The 20389-nt window shown below is 38.0% G+C and overlaps 3 protein-coding genes across 3 annotated transcripts; 2 read left to right on the top strand and 1 right to left on the bottom strand.

Annotated features, from left to right (window-relative positions):
• The first annotated feature begins 8939 nt into the window (after window positions 1-8939).
• Window positions 8940-9889, top strand: LOC121050311 (blue copper protein 1b-like). The gene is made up of 2 exons (XM_040509903.1): window positions 8940-9287; window positions 9381-9889. The coding sequence occupies exons 1-2, from the start codon at window positions 9125-9127 to the stop codon at window positions 9803-9805; spliced, it is 588 nt and encodes a 195-aa protein (XP_040365837.1). The 5' UTR covers window positions 8940-9124; the 3' UTR covers window positions 9806-9889.
• A 615-nt stretch (window positions 9890-10504) lies between these two features.
• LOC121050617 lies at window positions 10505-11514 on the top strand. The gene is made up of 2 exons (XM_040511354.1): window positions 10505-10850; window positions 10960-11514. Exons 1-2 carry the CDS (start codon window positions 10554-10556, stop codon window positions 11512-11514), a joined length of 852 nt encoding a protein of 283 aa, XP_040367288.1. The 5' UTR covers window positions 10505-10553.
• A 390-nt stretch (window positions 11515-11904) lies between these two features.
• LOC112177525 (putative nuclease HARBI1) lies at window positions 11905-13254 on the bottom strand. Its single transcript, XM_024315814.1, has one exon. It carries the CDS (start codon window positions 13252-13254, stop codon window positions 11905-11907), a length of 1350 nt encoding a protein of 449 aa, XP_024171582.1.
• Between the last annotated feature and the right edge of the window lie 7135 nt (window positions 13255-20389).

Below are 20389 nucleotides of genomic sequence, written 5' to 3'. Positions count from 1 at the left end.
CTTTCAGCAGTTCTTTTAGGATTTTAGTTTTGAAGTATGGATTTCTTTTGGATTTAGTACTCTTCGTGGGCTTGTATTGTAATATGAGGGGTGCTTGTACCCTTCATGCTTGACCGAATGAGGTCGTCATGATTTCGATAAATGGATTAGTTTTCCGTTGCCCTAAAAAAAAAAAGTTGTACAAATAGAGAGACCTCATCAAAATTATGAAACGTCATCCTAAACAAAGCACCTCCACATAAATAGTGTTGCAGGGGAGTCAAAATGGATTAATAGCATCCCCAAATGACTCTCCCATCGTTGGAGTTGCTCTAGCTTCACATAAACTCGGATAAAAGAGTGTCTTTGGCTTCCCATAGCTAAAACATACCAGCGCGAATTAGCATCAAATGTATCTTGATCTCCATTCTCCTCAATCAAATATTTATTTTCACCTTGGATCTAATGGTAGTTGACCAAAGTCACCGATCAAGAATTCGTAAAAGATAATCATTCCCTAGGGTTAGCCAATTAAGTGGTGAAAGGAGGGTGAAGTTCAAGAGTTTGATTCCTTCTAGAATGGGAAGAATTTCTTGATTGATTGAAAACAAACCTAATCAATCCAAGTTCAATACGGAGATAATTATATCACAAAATTAAGGAATTATTCTATGGTTGCGGAGTACTATGTGCAGATATGATGGCCTGTGCTAATAGAATTGGCACATTTAGGCAAAGTTTGATCAATATAGGGGTGAATAATTTTATTTTTATTTTTTATATTTCATTTTTGGATTAATTTCAGTTTACCCCCCTGAGGTTAGGGGTCGTCATCATGTTAGTCCCTCGAGTTTCAATTTAATCAGTAACACCCTTATACTCTCCAAATTCATCAGCCGTGTCCAATTTCTACTATTCCGTCCAATTTGGACCGTTAAGTCTGACTTTTGAGGGCTAAAATTGTCATTTCAAGACAAAAAAAAAATAAAAACAAATTTTTTTTTTTTTTTTGCATTTTTTTTGTATGTTTTTTTTTTCCATTTTTTTTATTTTCTTGTTTTTTTTTCTTTTTCTTAGCTTATTATTATTATTATTATTATTTATTTATTTATTTATTTTTTAATTTTGTCTTCAACTTATACACCACAAGTTATAATAGGTTTATAAAAACAAAAAAAAAACTCTAGGTGGTCAAAAAGCCGCTCGCTGGTCTACGATATTTATGATATATCTCCGATAAAGCAAAGAATTTTAGGATATATCTGTAAAATATAATAGGTTTATAAAGTGAAGAATTTTAGGATATATCCCCAATAAAGTGAAGAAATATCTATAAAATATGATTAAAAAAATAAATACATATATTTCTTCACTTTATTGGGGATATATCCTAAAATTCTTCACTTTATTGTGATATATCTCCGATAAAGCGAATTTTTTTATATTTTAAACCTATTATAGGGTTTAAACCTATTTTATATTTTAAACCTATTATATTTAAACCTATTATATTTTAAACCTATATTTTAAACCTATTATAGGATATATTTTACACCTATTATATTTTATAGATTTATTTTACAAATATATCCTAAAATTTTTCGCTTTATCGGAGATATATCACAAATATTGTAGACTAGCGAGCGACTTTTTAACCACCTAGAGTATTTTTGTTTTTGTTTTTATAAACCTATTATAGGGTTTATTTGTAACCAGCCAGCGAAAAATTTTAGGATATATTTGTAAAATATATCTATAAAATATAATAGGTTTATAAAGTGAAGAATAATAGGATATATCCCCAATAAAGTGAAGAAATATTTGTAAAATATAATTAAAAAAATAAATACAGATATTTCTTCACTTTATTGGGGATATATCCTAAAATTCTTCGCTCGCTGGTCTACGATATTTGTGGAACATCTCCGATAAAGCGAAGAATTTTAGGATATATCCCCAATAAAATGAAGAAATATATGGATTTATTTTTTTAATCATATTTTATAGATATTTCTTCACTTTATTGGGGATATATCCTAAAATTCGTTGCTTTATCGGAGATATATCACAAATATCGTAGACCAGCGACCTGCTTTTTGACCACCTAGAGTTTTTTTTTTTTTTTTTTATAAACCTATTATAACTTGTGGTGTATAGGTTGAAGACAAAATTATTTAAATAATAATAATAATAATAATAATAATAAGTGAAGAAAAAGAAAAAAAAATGAAAGAAAAAAACAGAAAAAAAAAATGCAAAAAAATAAAAACGAAAAAAAGAATTTGTTTTGTTTTGTTTTGTTTTTTTTTTGTCTTGAAATGACCATTTTAGCCCTCAAAAGTCAAACTTAACGGTCAAAATTGGACGGAATAGTAGAAATTGGACACGGGTGATGAATTTGGAGAGTACAAGGGTGTTACTGATTAAATTAAAACTCGAGGGACTAACATGATGACGACCCCTAACTTCAGGGGGGTAAACTGAAATTAATCCTTCATTTTTTTATGGGAGCTTCTTTGACATTTGGACCTCCCCACTTAATAAACTTCCAACTTACTTTTACCAATAACCATTTTGCTATCTACACCTCTCTAATCTTCCTATAATGCTCATCGTCCAATAAAATCAATAAACTCCCCCCCCCCCCCCCCTCTTTTTTAGATTCTATTCATACTTTCAAAAATCATTAGTTGGACCTTCTTTAGTTTTTAAAGATTTGGAATTGCAGCAATTTTTTTTTTTTTTTGGAAGTTCATCCTCCATATATGAGTTATAGAGGTGCTAGCACTTTTTCAATGAATTGTCAACTCTTGGTTAGCATAGGCAACAATACCATGTTTGCTTATCATCTCGTACAAATATGTTTTCCAAGTATTATTTTCATTGCATTTAGGTGTCATTGTCCCTAAACTGATTCAATAACAACTTGAAATGAACATGGTTCTTTTGTTTTAGATATGTATGGGATAGTGGAGGAAATTACAATAATCAACCATGAGTCTAGTGCATTCTATATAGATTTATATCATAGGGTTGATTTTTTCATCATATCTATAGAATAGTTTCACATAAAATTGCTCTGACTGATGATGTGCAGGAAGATCTTGTGGACAACTACCCATTGTTGCGTGTATCATATAAACGTGCTGGAGTACTGCTTTTTGTCGCCGCTCGTTCACATGTTTGTTTGCATTCAGAATGAGTAAGACTTCATCAACTAAGGTGTCTTTGTATTTCCCATTTTCTCTCATTTTTATTTTTTATTTTTTTTATAGCACAGTGATAGATCTTGTAAATTGTCAGCTATCTGAGCAAGGAAGTTTATCACTTTATGAGGACAAAGTCAAATTCTGGAAATTTTAATTACAACGTTAAATAACTTTTGGCGATATATATTTTAGTGTTTACATTAGAAGAGAAAGTTTTCCCCAAGTTGAAGAGTATTACTGTTTGTAGAAATAAGAAGAGATTTTTTTTTTCTTTCCTTATTTATGTCTTTATTGGTAATTTGACATAGTTGACAAAGTCAACTATTATTTGAAAAAAGTGAGAGGTCCAAATACCAATATTGGAGGTATGAATAGAAGCTCCATTTTTTTATACGTACGTGAACTAATTAGCAGAAAGTCGTTACTACATGGACCAATTACATTAGCTACTCTATAATTGTAACGCCCCAAACCGCACCTCACCAGCTTGGGCACGTTACAGTGCCGCGGGGCTCTAAAATATAAACCGAAAGCTCGATTCACATTCTAGAGGACCGCTAGGCATTTTGTTAGAAAACTTTTTGCAAAACACAGCGGAAGCTACCGATATTTTTGAGGTGAAAAACTTGAGTTGCTGAAATCTATTTCACTCATCCAGTACTTGGATAAGGATCACACGAGGTATGAATTTCAATGAAAGAGAATTCAACTAAAATTGACACGATGCTAAATAACCACAAGTTCCGAAACACGGAGTTCGAGAAATAGAATCTAAAACAGCATCCAAATAATGATTTACCGAACTTGTTCCGCACACCCAGCTCCGTCCGCTACTGTCCCGTCACCAGTGCACAATACCTGCAACCATACTGTTGTAGGGGGGGTTGAGCTTTCGTCCTCGCTGCTCAACAGGAACTCTACCTCAAATAGACTCAAAACCAATAAACAAATATTTGGGTTGCCCAATATGAAAACATATTTAAACCAAATATTTAAAAGAACGACAAACTTTAATGTTTTTCAACTTGAAAACCGATGCATGATGCTTAAATAAATACGGCTCCAAATCCAAATATTACCTGATGGCCGGTCCCATAGACCCACTACATGACCTTACCTCAAATTAATTTATCACCAGGTAAGCGTAGCGAGAGCGTCCGCTACCTAGCTACACACACGGATCGGGTCGTCATTGCGATCGCTCACCGTCCGACCGGTGTAACTAACCCTCCGGAGGTTTTGGGGATCGAACCCAAGGAAGTTAGAGCCATCCTTCGCTCTCAAGCCATCACATTTCTCACATGGTTTGGTTAGTATGCATTGCATTTGAACATGACCAAACCATACCAACTAACGTGCATCATTTAATAACAATATAAGAAAATCACTAACCGAGGAGAGTCCTGAATCCCCTACCTGGATTCCGATGCTTTCTCTCACGTACTCCGAGAGTCGCGAACCTTCTGTTCCTTGGGTAACTAGAGTCCTAGATTCTGACATTTCGATGGTTAATATCTCATTGAGCAATAATAAATCGTCCAAACCAACTTGTCTTGGTTTGACCAGGATTGACCAATTTTGACCATTGTTTGACCAATCGAGACTAGTTCGATAATTTACTCAAATTACCGAACAATTACTTAAAATTGTGATATCGACTCGATATATTAGGTGCACCACAATTTTACTAAGGCCACCCAATATATACACATTTCTTTTCTTTACTCACTATCCTTTTTACAAAATGCTTATGCAAACCAATGTTATAACAAATTCCCAACTTCACGAACAAATAAATTCGAGTATCCTTAGCACTTTCGTCACATAGTAATCGGAATTACTTTGGACACCCAACCAACCTTAGTCCATTCTCAATTAAGATGTGCCCAAATACTAAGGACACCCAAGACCACATTTGGTCACTCTTCACAGCCATTTCCTTAATCACAACAAAACTCAATCCACAATTGCAAAAGCAGCAACAGATTCCACAACTTAGTCAAACTTACTTCCTAATTCAAAAATAAACTCCAAACACTCAGATTAGGACAAACTGGCCAAATCGATAACCAGAGGAGCTCCCATTTCAACTGAGCTAAACCAAACTCATTTCAATAGCTTTTGATCAACACAACAAGAACAAAGCTCTGATTCAAGGTCGGGATTATACCTTGGAAAATCAGAAATCAACTTCAATCGATCCAAACTCAGTCCCCAGAACTCACTGCCGAGACTGGAATGGTGATGAACTGATGAGTTTGATGTCCACAGCCCAGCAACCTTTATGATCTTTGGTCTCTAAGTGCAGTTGAGCGAGAAACAAAGCCCAGCAATGCAGGAAAAGCTACCGGCGTCGAAGAATTTCGACGGAGCCGAAGTCACCCAAGAACGAAAAACATCAAAACTTAATCCAATTCGTAAACTATGTACACAAACGTGTAGAGCATGACGAGGGGATAGTTTTTCATACCACTTGCAGCTCCGACGGTGGCCGGAAATTGCAGAACTCGCCGGAGAGACTCAGACCTTCTCACTGACGTTTCTCCCTCCCCGTCTGGTGCATGGGCAATCGAAGACCACAGGCGTGATGGCGACGACAAGAGGAAGAGGTCGGTGGTCTTGAGTCGTCGATCGGTAGCCGGACGGCGTCACTCCGGTCGGTCGCTGGCTGGTTCGCGCTGTGTCCGGGTCAGAGAGCAAGCTCTCTCTCTCTCTCGAATTCTCCTGGGTCTTCCACTGATCGAAGGCCTATATAGATTTGTCCATTAATCAATGGATGGCCATGATCAAGTGGTGGACTTTTAATGGTCCAGATCACGCCAGAGTTTTTCTTTTTATTTAAAATGAATTTCCATAATTCATAAACTTCTGAAAATCGTTAAAAATAGCTCGGGTATCCGGAAAATTCCCCGAAAATTTCCACGAACTCGTCGTTACGTGTACTTTACTATCCAACTCCTAAATTAAGGATTTCACTTTACGAAAAATTTCTGAAATTTTCCTCGAACATCTTGACATTTATCGAAATCGTTGAGTAAGTTCACGTACGATCTCCATTAAGCTCGATACATTTTTCCGGGGCTCACAATAATAATCTCTCCATAAAGTCATATCTAATCACGATACCAAAAGTTATAGTTGAGAGTTGCGGTATTGGTAATTATGCTTCGTTGCAATCAAGTTATCTTTTCGTTATGTCACCACATTGTTAAAGCAAATGAAGTAGCCAGTAGAGCACTCTTTACTAGTGGTGCATGTTAGAATACAAAAATTTTGTAGACTGCTGATATCATTTCAAAATATTCTCTAGATGCTTATTATAATAAGAGGTTTACGCTCAATGTCCCCTCTTTGTGTTTGCAATTTCATTAATCAAGGCTTGAGGGCAGCTGCATCAACCCTTTATTCAAAAAGTTATGAGTTGAGAGTTAGTTTAGAATCTTTCATTTCATAATTTATAAAATTTTCGTAAAATATACTGCTTATTAAAAAAAACTCCTTAGTTGATTGAAAAAAATCCAAATCAATCAAATTTTGAAACCGGAGATAATTGTGTCATAAATTAGTATCTTATTGAAATTTAAAACGAATTTTGTATCAATTCATTATCCCTTTCCATTTCACCTTAAGCTTCCTAGATGGGAACTTTGACGAAGTCATAAGTAGTTTCAATATTAGAGAAGTTACGGAGCCCTAAGTCCCTAGCCCAAAATGATCTCCTACCTAATCGTGAACATACTAAAATGATCTCCTACCTAAACGTAGGGCTGGCTGCGGCACGGTTGCCGACATTTTTGGGGTCAGCCGAATACTGACCGAAGATCTTCGGTTTCGTCAGAATTGAAACCTGTACCGTGTTGGAAGTTTGGTTACCGAAACCTCTGTTTACCGAGGTAAACAGTCAGTATCAGTTGGTATTTTGGCACACCAATCGTCGGAGGTCGGTGAGGTCCGTGATGGTGGAGGTGAGTCACAGTGGTGACCAGAAGTGGGTGTCGGAGGAGAGAGAAAACAAATCTAGTTCCTTTGTCCTCCATTAGACCAAAACAATTTGGAGATGAGAGAGGGAGGCAGAGAAGAGGAGCTGGGATATGAGAGAGAGGGAGAGCAGTGGGCGGAGGAGCAGAGAGAGGGGGAGGCGGAGAAGAGGGTGGGGGTGGGTGGAGGAGATGACTAGATGAGAGAGAGTGAGACAAAGGAGAAGAGGAGCTGGATTCCACCATGAGGTTTGGGAGATTTGCAACTTGTACTCCTTGACAAGGTTACTTCATGAGTCCTTGTAGTTAATTAGAGAAAGAATCTAAGATAGAATGGCAGAAGAATAGAAGTCAGAAACGAAGAGAGAGAGAGAGAGAGAGAGAGAGAGAGAGAGAGAGAGAGAGAGAGAGAGAGAGAGAGAGAGAGGGAGTCGTTTCTGGAAGAAGAAGAAGAAGAAGAAGAAGGAAGATCGAATAAGAGAGTGAGGGAGAGAGGAAGTCGTTTCTGGAAGGAATTAAACCATGTCGGTCGGTTCGGTAATACCGAACTTATGAAACATGATGTGCCACTGCCGAGCCGACAATCTCACTTCGGTATGGCACTATCGGTACCGATCCACCGGCTACCATCTTTGTCGGCGCCGACTCCACCGGTTCGGTTGGTTTCCAATCGGTTGCGGCAGGTTCGGCAATTTGAGCCACCCCTACCTAAACGTCCCTCTTTATAAACTCGTCTGGACTGAGCACGAAGATCCCTCTATATGAACGATATTTTTTTTCTTTTTTCCCTTTTTTCTCTTACGCCTTTGGCATGATACAAGACAAAATGAGAGAGAGTGAGATGACTAGATGAGAGAGAGTGAGGCAAAGGAGAAGAGGAGCTGGATTCCACCATGAGGTTTGGGAGATTTGCAACTTGTACTCCTTGACAAAGTTACTTCATGAGTCCTTGTAGTTAATTAGAGAAAGAATCTAAGATAGAATGGCAGAAGAATAGAAGTCAGAAACGAAGAGAGAGAGAGAGAGAGAGAGAGAGAGGGAGTCGTTTCTGGAAGAAGAAGAAGAAGAAGAAGAAGAAGAAGAAGAAGAAGGAAGATCGAATAAGAGAGTGAGGGAGAGAGGAAGTCGTTTCTGGAAGGAATTAAACCATGTCGGTCGGTTCGGTAATACCGAACTTATGAAACATGATGTGCCACTGCCGAGCCGACAATCTCACTTCGGTATGGCACTATCGGTACCGATCCACCGGCTACCATCTTTGTCGGCGCCGACTCCACCAGTTCGGTTGGTTTCCAATCGGTTGCGGCAGGTTCGGCAATTTGAGCCACCCCTACCTAAACGTCCCTCTTTATAAACTCGTCTGGACTGAGCACGAAGATCCCTCTATATGAACGATATTTTTTTTCTTTTTTCCCTTTTTTCTCTTACGCCTTTGGCATGATACAAGACAAAATCATATCCAAATTGATATTTTAGGGAGCTATTGTATATATTTCCTTTCCTATATTAGCTTTTTTTTGCAAACTGGAACATTTCCTGACCTGTCTTCTATCCATGTACACATGCTAAACATAAAATTAGCAATGACTATCAAATATATCGGGGCTTCCTTTGGCCGATGATGAAAATAGGAAGGAAATATACGACAGCCAAAAATTAGCAATTGAAACCTTAAAATTTAGTAAACAATACCTGAATGAAAATCTGATGAGTACAGCCCAGGTATTACTTCAAGTAAATGAGGAGAGGAAGGAATTCGGTCACATATAGAATATCATATTGAAATCAATCAATACTTCCTATTTTAGCTGGAAAAAAAATTAAGTAAATATAGAAAACTAACAAAAAAATTAATCTGGATTAGTTAGGAAAGTTGCCCTCTATTCCCTTGTAAAATTTTCAAGTTCTCATCAAAGAGGCCAACAGTTATTTTGTCATCAAGCAAACAAATTAAACTCAATGGCCTCTTCCCAGCTCTTTTTTATCTTTTCCATTCTAGCAATTTTCGTCCCTTTGATTGTGGCCAAAGATTATGTGGTTGGTGACAAAGCAGGTTGGACAATTGAAGTTGATTATGAAGCTTGGGCAAAGGGAAAAAAATTTTCTGTTGGTGACAGACTCCGTAAGTAAAATTTTCTTCAACTTCTTTCTTTTATCTGTTAATCTGTCAATTTATATAGGATTAAGTTGTAACTTGCTCTTATCATATGTGCAGTTTTTTTATATCCAAAAGGATCCCACAGTGTGGTTGAAGTGGAGGAGAAAGACTTTAATAGATGTAAAGCTCCTGCTGACGGTAAGGAATTAACGAGTGGAGAGGATGTGATCAAGCTTGATGCCCCAGGAAAGAAATATTTCATTTGCAACGTTGGTAGACATTGTCAAATGGGGAACCAGAAGGTTGCTATAAATGTGGAATCATCTTCATCTTCATCTTCCTCTACTCCTAGCCCAAGCCCAAGTGAATCCAGCCCAAGTGCCTCAAGCCCAGAGCCCTCAAGCCCAAGTAATTCAAGCCCACCTGCTTCCCCCAGCCCAGCAGCCCCAAGCCCTAGTACCTCTGGAGCAACGATCGGAGAAAGATACGGGTGGATGTTAATTATGGTCGGTATTATAGGGTCTCTCGTTGGGAGTGGTTGATTTGGGATATTTGTAACATGGGAACATGTAATGTAATGAAATTTTTGGGTTTGTTTGGAATTGCTTCCGAGGCCAGAAGTGTTTTTGAATTAAGTTATAAATATGAAAAATTATAAAAATATATATAATGTCGCTTGTGTTAAAGGAAAAATACATTATGTGCCTTCGTAAAAAAAAACAGACGAAGAGGGAATCAAGCAATTACAAATCACAGCTCAATCAGCATTTAGTATCATCAATGTAATTGATATTTCCGTTGTAATCCTATCCCTATATAAAGGGGTTAGAGCAAATGCACCCTACTGATCTTGGACGTCCAAGACCAGCCAAAATGGCAAAAAATTTAAAAAGCGCCATGCACCGCAAGTGATGTTGGACGATCAGAAGCCTTCCCGACCAAGCCCAATGGCAAGTCTTGGACTTTGACTTGGTCGACCAAAATGGCACATGGGCTGGCACATGCGCTTCACATGGAAGCTGCCCTCAGTAATGGCTGTTGATCAACTTTTGTCTCGTAGCTAACCAAATATATTTGAATCAGTTGGTTTTGTTCCAACGGCAATTTTTGACCCAAAGCTGTAATTATGCTGGTTTTTACCAAGAAAACGTACAACGGCTATATCAGTGAGAAATATATACAGCCCCTCTTTCTTATTCATTCACCACACCAAAGATATCTCTATGCAGCATAGTTTCTCTCACTTTTACCTCCATTATTGTTCATTAGCTGAAACATTTTGGTGTTTAAATGTCAAATTCAAAGTCAGGCACGAAGTGGGCAATTGATGAGGAAGTACAATTATGCAAGTCTTGGGCAACTATTACTTCATGTGGTTCTGTAGGAAAGGATCAAGATGCCAAGCATCTATGGCGTAATATTCATGCTCACTACGAACAAAACTGGGAAGGTGATCCGGACGAAGTTCGATCCCATCAAGCACTCGAAAGTAGGTGGAAAAATTTTAAAAAAAATTTGGCGAGTTGGCATGATGCGGTGAGCAAAGCGGAGCACTATTATGAGAGCGGCTTGAACAACATGGACAAGGTTAGTACTTTTGAAGTATCATCTTAGTTACTAGCACTATCATGTTAACGATTTTTTCTGTAATGTTATTTGCTAATTTACTTTTTTTGTTCAACGCAATTATGTTTAGTTATATCAAACCCACATGTATTACAAGCGTGCAAATAAGGGTAAGGGTTTCACCCATACTCACTGTTGGGAAGTGGTAAAGGATCACCCGAAGTTCAAGGATCCACCAAAAGAGGTGACACAACCTTCACAGATAGTTGATGATTCACCAATTCAGTCAACTGACAACGATGAAGAGTGCATTGCGGAGCCATCTGATGAAAGACCTCCGGGAAGAAAGGCTCAAAAGAGAGATGCTAAGCTCAAAGGGAAGATTAGCGAAAAGCAAGATCGATATATTCAAGCAATGGAAAACATTGCATTTAATAGTGAAGCTAGTAGAGAGGCCACAAGAATCAGAGATGAAGAAAATAGAAAGCACATCGAGTGGCAGCAACAAATGGAAGTGGAAAAGCAACAACTAGAACTACAAAAAGTGCAACTAGAAATCCAAAAGGAGGAAAATTGGGTTATGGCTAAAGACACTAGCATAATGACTCCAGAATCAAAAGCATGGTGGAAGAAAAGAAAGAAAGCTATTCGTGACAAAACCTCAGATGATTGGGAGGGTTTGTAATATCTCAAGACTAGCTTGATTAAGTTATTAGGTTGTTATTTAGAATGTTGTTGTTCTCGCTAGGCTAGGCTGGTTTTTCATGTAGTCTTTATCTGTCATAGTCTTTATCCAGTATCAGTCTTTATCTAGTATCCAACTTTATATTTCAAGTTTATCTTCTAGTACATCTTATCCAAAAACTTTATCTTCTAGTATCACCGTCTTTATCTAGTATATATCATAGTATTTCTTATATTGACAATAGAGAATTGAAAATGCAATTTTATTAATATCAAAGCAAACCATGCACGTACAGAAATATGACATTGATTAACAATTATGCATGAATGAACTTGCAGGAATTATGCTTCAATGAAAGATTATCCATGCCAATTAAACAAACGAGTTTTACTATTGTCCACCAGTTTTTATTTTCCAATTATGCTCTACTAGATTCTCCTGAAGGATTTGATGAACATACTCATCTCGAACAAGATCATAACGATCCATGAATCCAGGAAGGTTATCTCCATTTACTCCCACCCGTACTGGCTCAAACGGCAAAGCATTACGGGGTTGCTCATATTCCTCTACCACATCCAAGCTCATTGAGTCAATGTCATCAACATCACATTCTAAATCTGATTCATCATCAATCCGCTCATCCTCCACAATCATATTATGGAGGATGATGCAAGTCATCATGACACTTCGAAGAGTTTCCTTCTTAAACAAACGAGCACCCCCCCTAAGGATGGCAAAACGAGCTTGCAAGATACCAAAACATCTTTCAACGTCTTTTCGATACCCCTCTTGTTTTTTGGAGAAGTGTTGTTGCATCTCATTTATAGGTCTCGGAATTGTCTTCACAAATGTATGCCACTTAGGGTATATCCCGTCTGCTAGATAATATCCCATGTCAAAGTCTTTCTGGTTGACCTTGTATTTGAACCTAGGGGCTACTCCAGCTGTGAGATCATTGAAAACTGGGGATTGTCCGAGCACATTGAGATCGTTGCATGAACCGGGCACTCCGAAGAACGCATGCCATATATATGTATCGTATGAGGCAACCGCTTCAAGAATGATTGTTGGATAGCCTTTGCGCCCACTGTAAGCTCCAGCCCAAGCGGTTGGACAGTTCTTCCACTGCCAATGCATACAATCTATGCTTCCTAGCATTCCTGGAAATCCCCTACGTCGAGCTTTCTTTAGAAGCCTGCGAAGATCCTCAGGTGTAGGAGAACGAAGATAATAAGAAGTATATATACCTTCTATTGCTCTACAAAATCTCTTCAGTGACTTAAGTGCAGTAGAGTCTCCCATCCTAGTTATTTCAGCACATTGATTTGCACCGGCACCGTACGCAAGCATTCTTAATGCGCATGTTAGCTTCTGATGGGGTGATAAACCTAACACACCAAGAGCATCTGCCTTTTGAATGAAATAATCGTCGTATTGCGTTACCGCTGTTAAGATGCTCTCGAATAGAGGACGATGCATTCTGTAACGTTGACGAAAATCTGAATCTGGGAACACCGGATGCTCGACAAAATAGTCTTCCATGAGATCCTTGCCTCGTGACTCTCGTAATCTGTCCACATTTGGGGAGCGACCTGGCCTTGAACCACGTTGTCGGGGTTGGTCGGAACACTCCATCTCGTACCCAGCCGCTGCTGCAACAATGGCTGCTTCATTCGCGAGGCGTCGTGCTTCTTCTTCCTCACTATTATGACGAAATTTTGCCAACAACCTATTCATTGCATTTAGAGAAAAAATGAAAAGTATGGTAAATGTTTTGGATGGGAACGATTGTAGAGAAATGGAGAGGCAGAAGATGTTCTTTATTTTTTTTTCTTTAGGTGGAGAAGAGGCATAAGCTGGTGGTTTGAGTGAAAAAGTAGAGCATCTCATATATTGAGTCTTCATTATTGAAAAGGTTGAAGATCATGCACGTGTTTCCTATACAAGTGATGGAATCAAATAAGCAATCCAAAATCTTATCATCTATCATAAGGAAATCAATTGAAAAATCTTATCAAAATTTTAAATTTTTTGTTATTAAATAATGACATGCGGCACAATGAGATTGATGGAGATGAGATAAAAAATAATATTGCATAATAACCATTGGATTACATCTAAAAAAAACAACCATTGGATTAAATAGTGAATGATTGAGAGGCATTGACCTTGCCTATTTGGGGTGCATGAAAAAATTAGAAGGCAAAGACAATATTAGTGAATAGTGCAGAAATAGGAGGCAAGACCTTGCCTTTTGCCTTTGCCTATTGACTCTTGGGGTGCATTTGCTCTTATAAATGAAATGAGTAGACCAATTCCAATCCATTTTTACTTTTACACGTTATCAGCACGCTTAGAGCAAATAGCTAAGAAAAAATTTAGTTTTCGAGTTTTTTTCTCCTTTCCATCGAAAAATAAAAACTAGAAGAAAAAAACTTTTTCTTCTTCTTCTGCCGCCACCAAAAAAAAAAAAAAAAAGAAGAAGAAGAAGAAGAAACAGGCTCTGTGGCCCAGAAAAGAAGACAAAAAAAAAAAAAAACAAAACAAATGAAAAAAAAATAAGACCCACTGCTGAAAGGATAAAGGAAGCGGCCCAGTTTTTTTTCTTCTCAAGCACATCGCTACGCACGCCTGCATCAACACGCGCGTGCGCTAGGATTGTTTTATTTTCTCGAAATCAAGTATGTTTTTCTTATTTTTATTTTATGATTTTAACAAAGCATGCTTTATACTTTATTGTTTATGCTTTTATTATATTTTGTTATTAAGCATGTTTTGTTCGATAATATTAATCCTCTTACAGCATGCCTTGTTATTTATGTTTTAAATAATTATGTTTAAGCATGTTTCAATTATGCTATAGTTTATACTTTATTTTGAACATGCCATATATATTTTGTTATATATTATTTATGCAATTCTGAGCATGTTTTGTGAATTTTATTTACGCTTATATAGTTATCCCTAAGCATGCCTTTAATTATGCTATTGTTTATATTTTATTTTACGCATGCTATATTATTGTTATTATTATGTGTAGTATATAATTTGTTGTGTATTTGTAAAATTTGAGCATGCCATGTAGTTTATTTTTATATGCTATATTTAAATGTGCTATGATTATTTTTAATGCAACATATCAATACCGTTTGGTCATGATAATGAAAATTCATGCGCATTATACACACACTTACTGTGATAAAGTATTTTCACATAGCATCGAAAAAAAATGTGATCATTACGAATCTTGGTCTTGAAATCTAATTCATACGTTTGGAAAATAATTCACGTGGATGTCTTTATGACTGCGTAATTTATATCTTCCCTCTTGTTTTATGTAGATGGCTGATCCAATTCGACCTGAGTTTGACATTTTGGACTCAGAAGGACTTGAGTACCATCGTTGGGTTTCCGATATGGAAACTGCCTTTATGGCAAAAGACTACACTGCCACCATTACTGACCCCAAAGATGATGAACTATCTAATAAGGTGAAAGCAGATGCCTTAATGTTTCTGAGGCGACATATTGATCCTAGCCTACGTTGGGAGTACCTTCAGTTGAAGACACCCAAAGCACTGTGGGATGTCCTTAAAGGACGTTTTGGGAACATTCACGATACTTTGCTCCCAGGACTGGCTGTTCAGTGGAATGGAATCCGCTTGCTTGACTATAAAAAGGTCAATGACTTCAACAAGGACATGTTGCGCTTAAAGGCACGTCTCAATTTCTGTGGAAGGGAAATCACAGAAGATGATATGATCTACAAGACTCTTACCACCTTTCCTAATTCAGCTTTTATACTAGCGAACCAGTATCAGTTGGATTATGACAACAAAATGATCACAACCTTCAATAAGTTGATAAGCCTACTGTAAGTGGCTGGCAGACAAAATGAGATTCTCTTGAATAACAATGCCAGGCCCACTGGGACAAAGAAAATTCCCGAGGCTAATTATGGAAAAATGAAAGGTGGAAATAACTCCAATGCAAGGGGGTTTAGACGTGGTGATCCCTACCCACGTGGCAACAATGCACCACGTGGAAAGGGACATGGGGATAGTGGAAACAAGATGAAAAAGGAAAGAGTTGACAATGAACCATGCTATAGGTGTTGATTCATTGGGCATTGGTACAAGAACTGCCAAGCAAACAACAGAGTAGCAGCCAATTACAAGAGGTATAGAGAGTCTAAAGAACAAGAGGCTCACTATATGGAAAAAGAAGGTCATGACCTAGACGTCAACCTTACAATTGCAGACTTCAATGGCAAAAAGGAACTTGCTAAGTCAATGGATGCTCTCAATCTTGACTGATCTGTTTTTATTTTCCAAAGATAGTTGTGAAGGCATAATGCCTCATTTTTAATTAGACTATTGATTGGTCTTAAAGTTTATTTTCAATCATGGATTGATGAATAAGATTTCTGAACAAGACCTTGATTTGATATCGTTGACTTATTAATAAATTTTGAATTTTATTCTGAAGCACTGAATTTATTCAAATTTATTTACTATACACACATTTACATGGTTCAACATAGCACTATAAAGATGTAAATCAATACATCTAGAGAAAAATTATTAGAATGAAAAGAATACCATTACCCAAATAGAAATACTCTAAAGAATATAAGTTATATTTTCTAAATACCTCACATTTATTTGTAGGAATGAATGGAGGAGAACTTGAGTGCTTAGATGATAGTGGGACTACCCACACAATATTAAAAAATAGGCAATTATTCATTGAACTAATAGCCTATAATTCCTTTGTGACTACGATGATTAGATTATCACAACTAATAAAATGGCGAGGAACTGCCAAATTTTTGCTGCCTAATGGCACAACATTTAAAGTCACAGACGCTCTATATGCACCAAGATCTAATCGAACCTTGTTAAAGTTTCAAAGCTATTTGTGCCAACGGTTATCATGTAAAAACACACCGTGAGAATGGAACTAACTACCTTGATATTACATCTAATAACTGTGGAAGGAAACGCATCTTAGAGAAACTTATGAGTCAATCTAGTCGACTGTACCTCACTATGATTCAGATCATTGAATCCTATATTGTCACCAATAATGAAATGTGGGACATTGACTCATACATTCTTTTGCATGACCGCCTATGGCACCAAGGTCGTGACATGATGATCCGTATTTTTAAAGAACTCACACGGACATCCCTTCTTTCGAGTGAAAAATGGGAGAAAAATCCGCCACACTGCAAGGTGTCAGTTCTAGTATTGCTCAAATGCAGTCATTGCCTTCTGAAGTACCAGAAGCACTACCTCCCTCCCATTATGCCTCATTGACTATTTCAAAGGCACATCACTCGTTTTGCAAAGCCTGCTCTTTAGCAAAAACAGGATCGAGACCTTCCTATGCTAAAGATACAAAACAAAACATTCCATTCTTACAAAGTATCTGTGGACCTATCCATCCAGAATGCGGACCATTCAAGTACTTTATGGTTCTGGTGGATGCTTCGACAATCTGGTCACATGTCGTTTTATTGTCCATAAGAAATGCTGCAAAACTCCTAGCACAGATTATACTTTTAAGGGCTCACCACCCTGATCACCCTATCAAGTCTATAAGGCTTGATAACGCTACAGTTTACATCAAAAACATTTGATGATTATTGCATGTCTATCGGGATTGATGTAGAGCATCCTGTACCCCATGTGCATACACAAAATGGTCTCGCAGAAGCCACCATCAAAATGCTACAGATGGTGGCTAGGGCATTGGTTATGCGCCCCAACCTGCCTATATCTTCCTAGGGTTATGCAATATAGCACGCAGCTTTACTTATTTGTTTCAGACCCACAACTAGCCAACCATGTTCTGTGTACCAGTTGGTAACTGGATATGAGCCTGACATTTCACACTTACGCATATTTGGTTGAGCAGTATATGTGCCTATTGCTCCCCCACAGCGCACTACAATGGGTCATCAGAGAAGATTAAGTATTTATGTTGGATACGAATCCCCAACAATTATCCATTATTTGGAAACCTTGACAGGCGATCTCTTTACCTCTAAATTTGCGGACTGTCACTTTGATGAGACAGTCTTCCCGTCGTTAGGGGGAGATAGGAAAAAGGATTTTCCAAGGGAATGACAGGAATTGTCGTGGTTTGTCCCCACTCTGTCTCATTTTGATCTCCGCACTTCACAAAGTGAAAGTGAAGTGAAAAGAATAATCGATCTTCAGAACGTAGCAGATTCGATGCCTGATGCGTTTACTGATATCGAAAAAGTGACGAGATCACATATACCAGCTGCAAATATGTCTGCAAGGTTAGAAGTCCCCAACAAGGGGCACGGTGCCGCAAATAGAGGCACTGCAACCGTACTTAGTGGAGGTGTGGTTGAGGCCGTGGCTCCCCAAGGAAGAGGGGGAGGTCACTTGGTTCGATTGACACTCACCCAAGGAAGAAGAGGGTGAGTAAGGGACAAACCAATCATCAATGTATAGAATCCCTCTCATGAGATTGTCTCTGATTATAGTTATGTCCATGAATCAATACTGGAAGACGCTCCGATGTTTGAAATGATTCCAGAGGACAAAAAAATCTCAAAGGATTACGATAGTGCGCATGAGTTGATAGAAAGATCTTCCATACACATTGATGATATATACTATTGGACAATGAATCATAGAGCACGATGATATCGAACCACGCTCTGTTGAAAAATGTCGACAAAGAGAAGATTGGCCTAAATGGAAAGAATCAATCCAGGTAGAATTAGATTCTCTGACAAAGAGACAGGTATTTGGTCAGGTAGTGCTAACCCCACCAAGTGTAAAGCCTGTAGGACATAAATGAGTCTTTGCCAGAAAGCGTAATGAGAAGAATGAATTCCTGAGGTACAAGGCTCGCCTTGTGGCGCAAGGTTTCTCACAACACCCTGGAATTGATTACGAGGAGACATATTCTCCAGTAATGGACGTTATAACGTTCCGCTACTTAGTTAGCTTAGTAACTTCCGAAGGACTGGAAATGCAGCTCATGGATATGGTTACTGCATATCTCTATGGGGATCTAGATTCAGAGATATATATGAAAAGTGCCTAATGGCCTTGCATTACCCAAGTCAAGTGACTCTAAACCACAGAGTGCGTTTGCAATTAAATTGAAACGCTCACTTTACGGATTGAAACAATCCAGGCGGATGTGGTATACCCGTGTAAGTGACAACTTGATTGGAAAAGGATATAAGAACGATGAAGTATGCCCCTGCGTATTCATAAAGAAAACAAGTTCCGGATTTGGAATTGTAGCAGTATATGTCGATGATATGAACATAACAGGTACTCTTGATGAAATAAGAGAAACCGCGAGGTACTTGAAATCTGAATTTGAGATGAAGGATCTTGGGAAAACTCGATTCTGTCTAGGCCTTGAACTAGAACACCGAGTTTGTGGAATACTAATCCACCAGTCTGCGTATGTCCAAAAGTCAGGAGATATAACATGGACAAAGCGCATCCTGCTAGCACTCCCATGATCAGTTAAAATTTGGATGCAAGGAAAGAACTATTTCGTCCAAAGGAAGATGATGAAAAGGTGTTTGGGAGTTGAAATTCCCTATCTAAGTGCAATAGGCGCATTATTTTACTTAGCCCAATTTACTCGACCAGACATTGCATTCTCAGTGAACTTGTTAGCTAGATTTAGCTCAGCGCCAACGCAGCGTCACTGGAATGGTATCAAGAACATTTTCGATACCTAAAAGGAACCATTGACTTGGGACTGTTCTTTCTCTATAGAGAGGCAAGAGGGACCGCAGATGGAACTGCAATCCCTAAAGGAAATGTTGATGGCGAAAGCGCCACTCCCTACACAGAAACGCCAAATGATGTTTTGGTTGGTTTTGCTGATACTGGGTATCTCTCTGACCCACATAAAGGTCGTTCCTAAACTGGTTATGTATTCACCATTGGGAACACGGCGATATCTTGGAGATCAACCAAGCAAACCCTTGTGGCTACCTTCTCGAACCACTCAGAGATCATTGCTCTACTTGAGATGGTTCGTGAGTGTATATGGTTAAGAGCTATCATTACACATATTCGAGGGACTAGTGGTTTGAGTTCTACCACTGAAGAGCCTACTTGCATTTATGAAGATAATGCAGCTTGCATCGAACATATGAAGCTAAGATATATAAAGGGGATAATACAAAACACATATCGCCAAAGTTTTCCTATAATCAACAACAATAGACCCTTCTCAAGATTTAAGTGAATCAAGTAAGGTCTGAGGAGAATGTGGCAGATCTGTTCACCAAATCATTGCCTAAGGCCATATGTGAGAAACATGTGAAAAACATAGGAATGCGAAGGCTTTCCAAGCTCCCCTGATTAATGCAAGTATCAGGGGGAGGTGTAGACGTCAGGGGGAGTCTAACACACACATGTCATACTCAAATGTAAAAGGTGCGTTGTGCTCTTTTCCTTCGACCAAAGTGTATTTTTGTCCCACAGGGTTTTTATTGTTACTTGGCAAGGTTTTTAGTGAGGCAACAACTCATGCACCATTTCGTCTTTGACTTGGCACAAGGGGGAGTGTTAAAGGAAAAACACATTATGTGCCTTCGTCAAAGAAACAGACGAAGAGGGAATCAAGCAATTACAAATCACAGCTCAATCAACATTTAGTATCATCAATGTAATTGATATTTCCGTTGTAATCCTATCCATATATAAAGGGGTTATGAATGAAATGAGTAGACCAATTCCAATCCATTTTTACTTTTACAGCTTGAACAATTTTGAAAGCATTTGAAAGTGGTATTGATAAACACTTGACAATTGATTCCTTGTTTGAAAGTGTTGTTCTTTAATGTGATTTT

Source organism: Rosa chinensis, chromosome 7 (assembly GCF_002994745.2).
Source record: "Rosa chinensis cultivar Old Blush chromosome 7, RchiOBHm-V2, whole genome shotgun sequence".
Lineage (NCBI taxonomy): Eukaryota > Viridiplantae > Streptophyta > Magnoliopsida > Rosales > Rosaceae > Rosa > Rosa chinensis.
The sequence above is the reverse complement of the archived record's forward strand: the minus strand, read 5'-3'. Positions and strand labels throughout refer to the sequence as shown.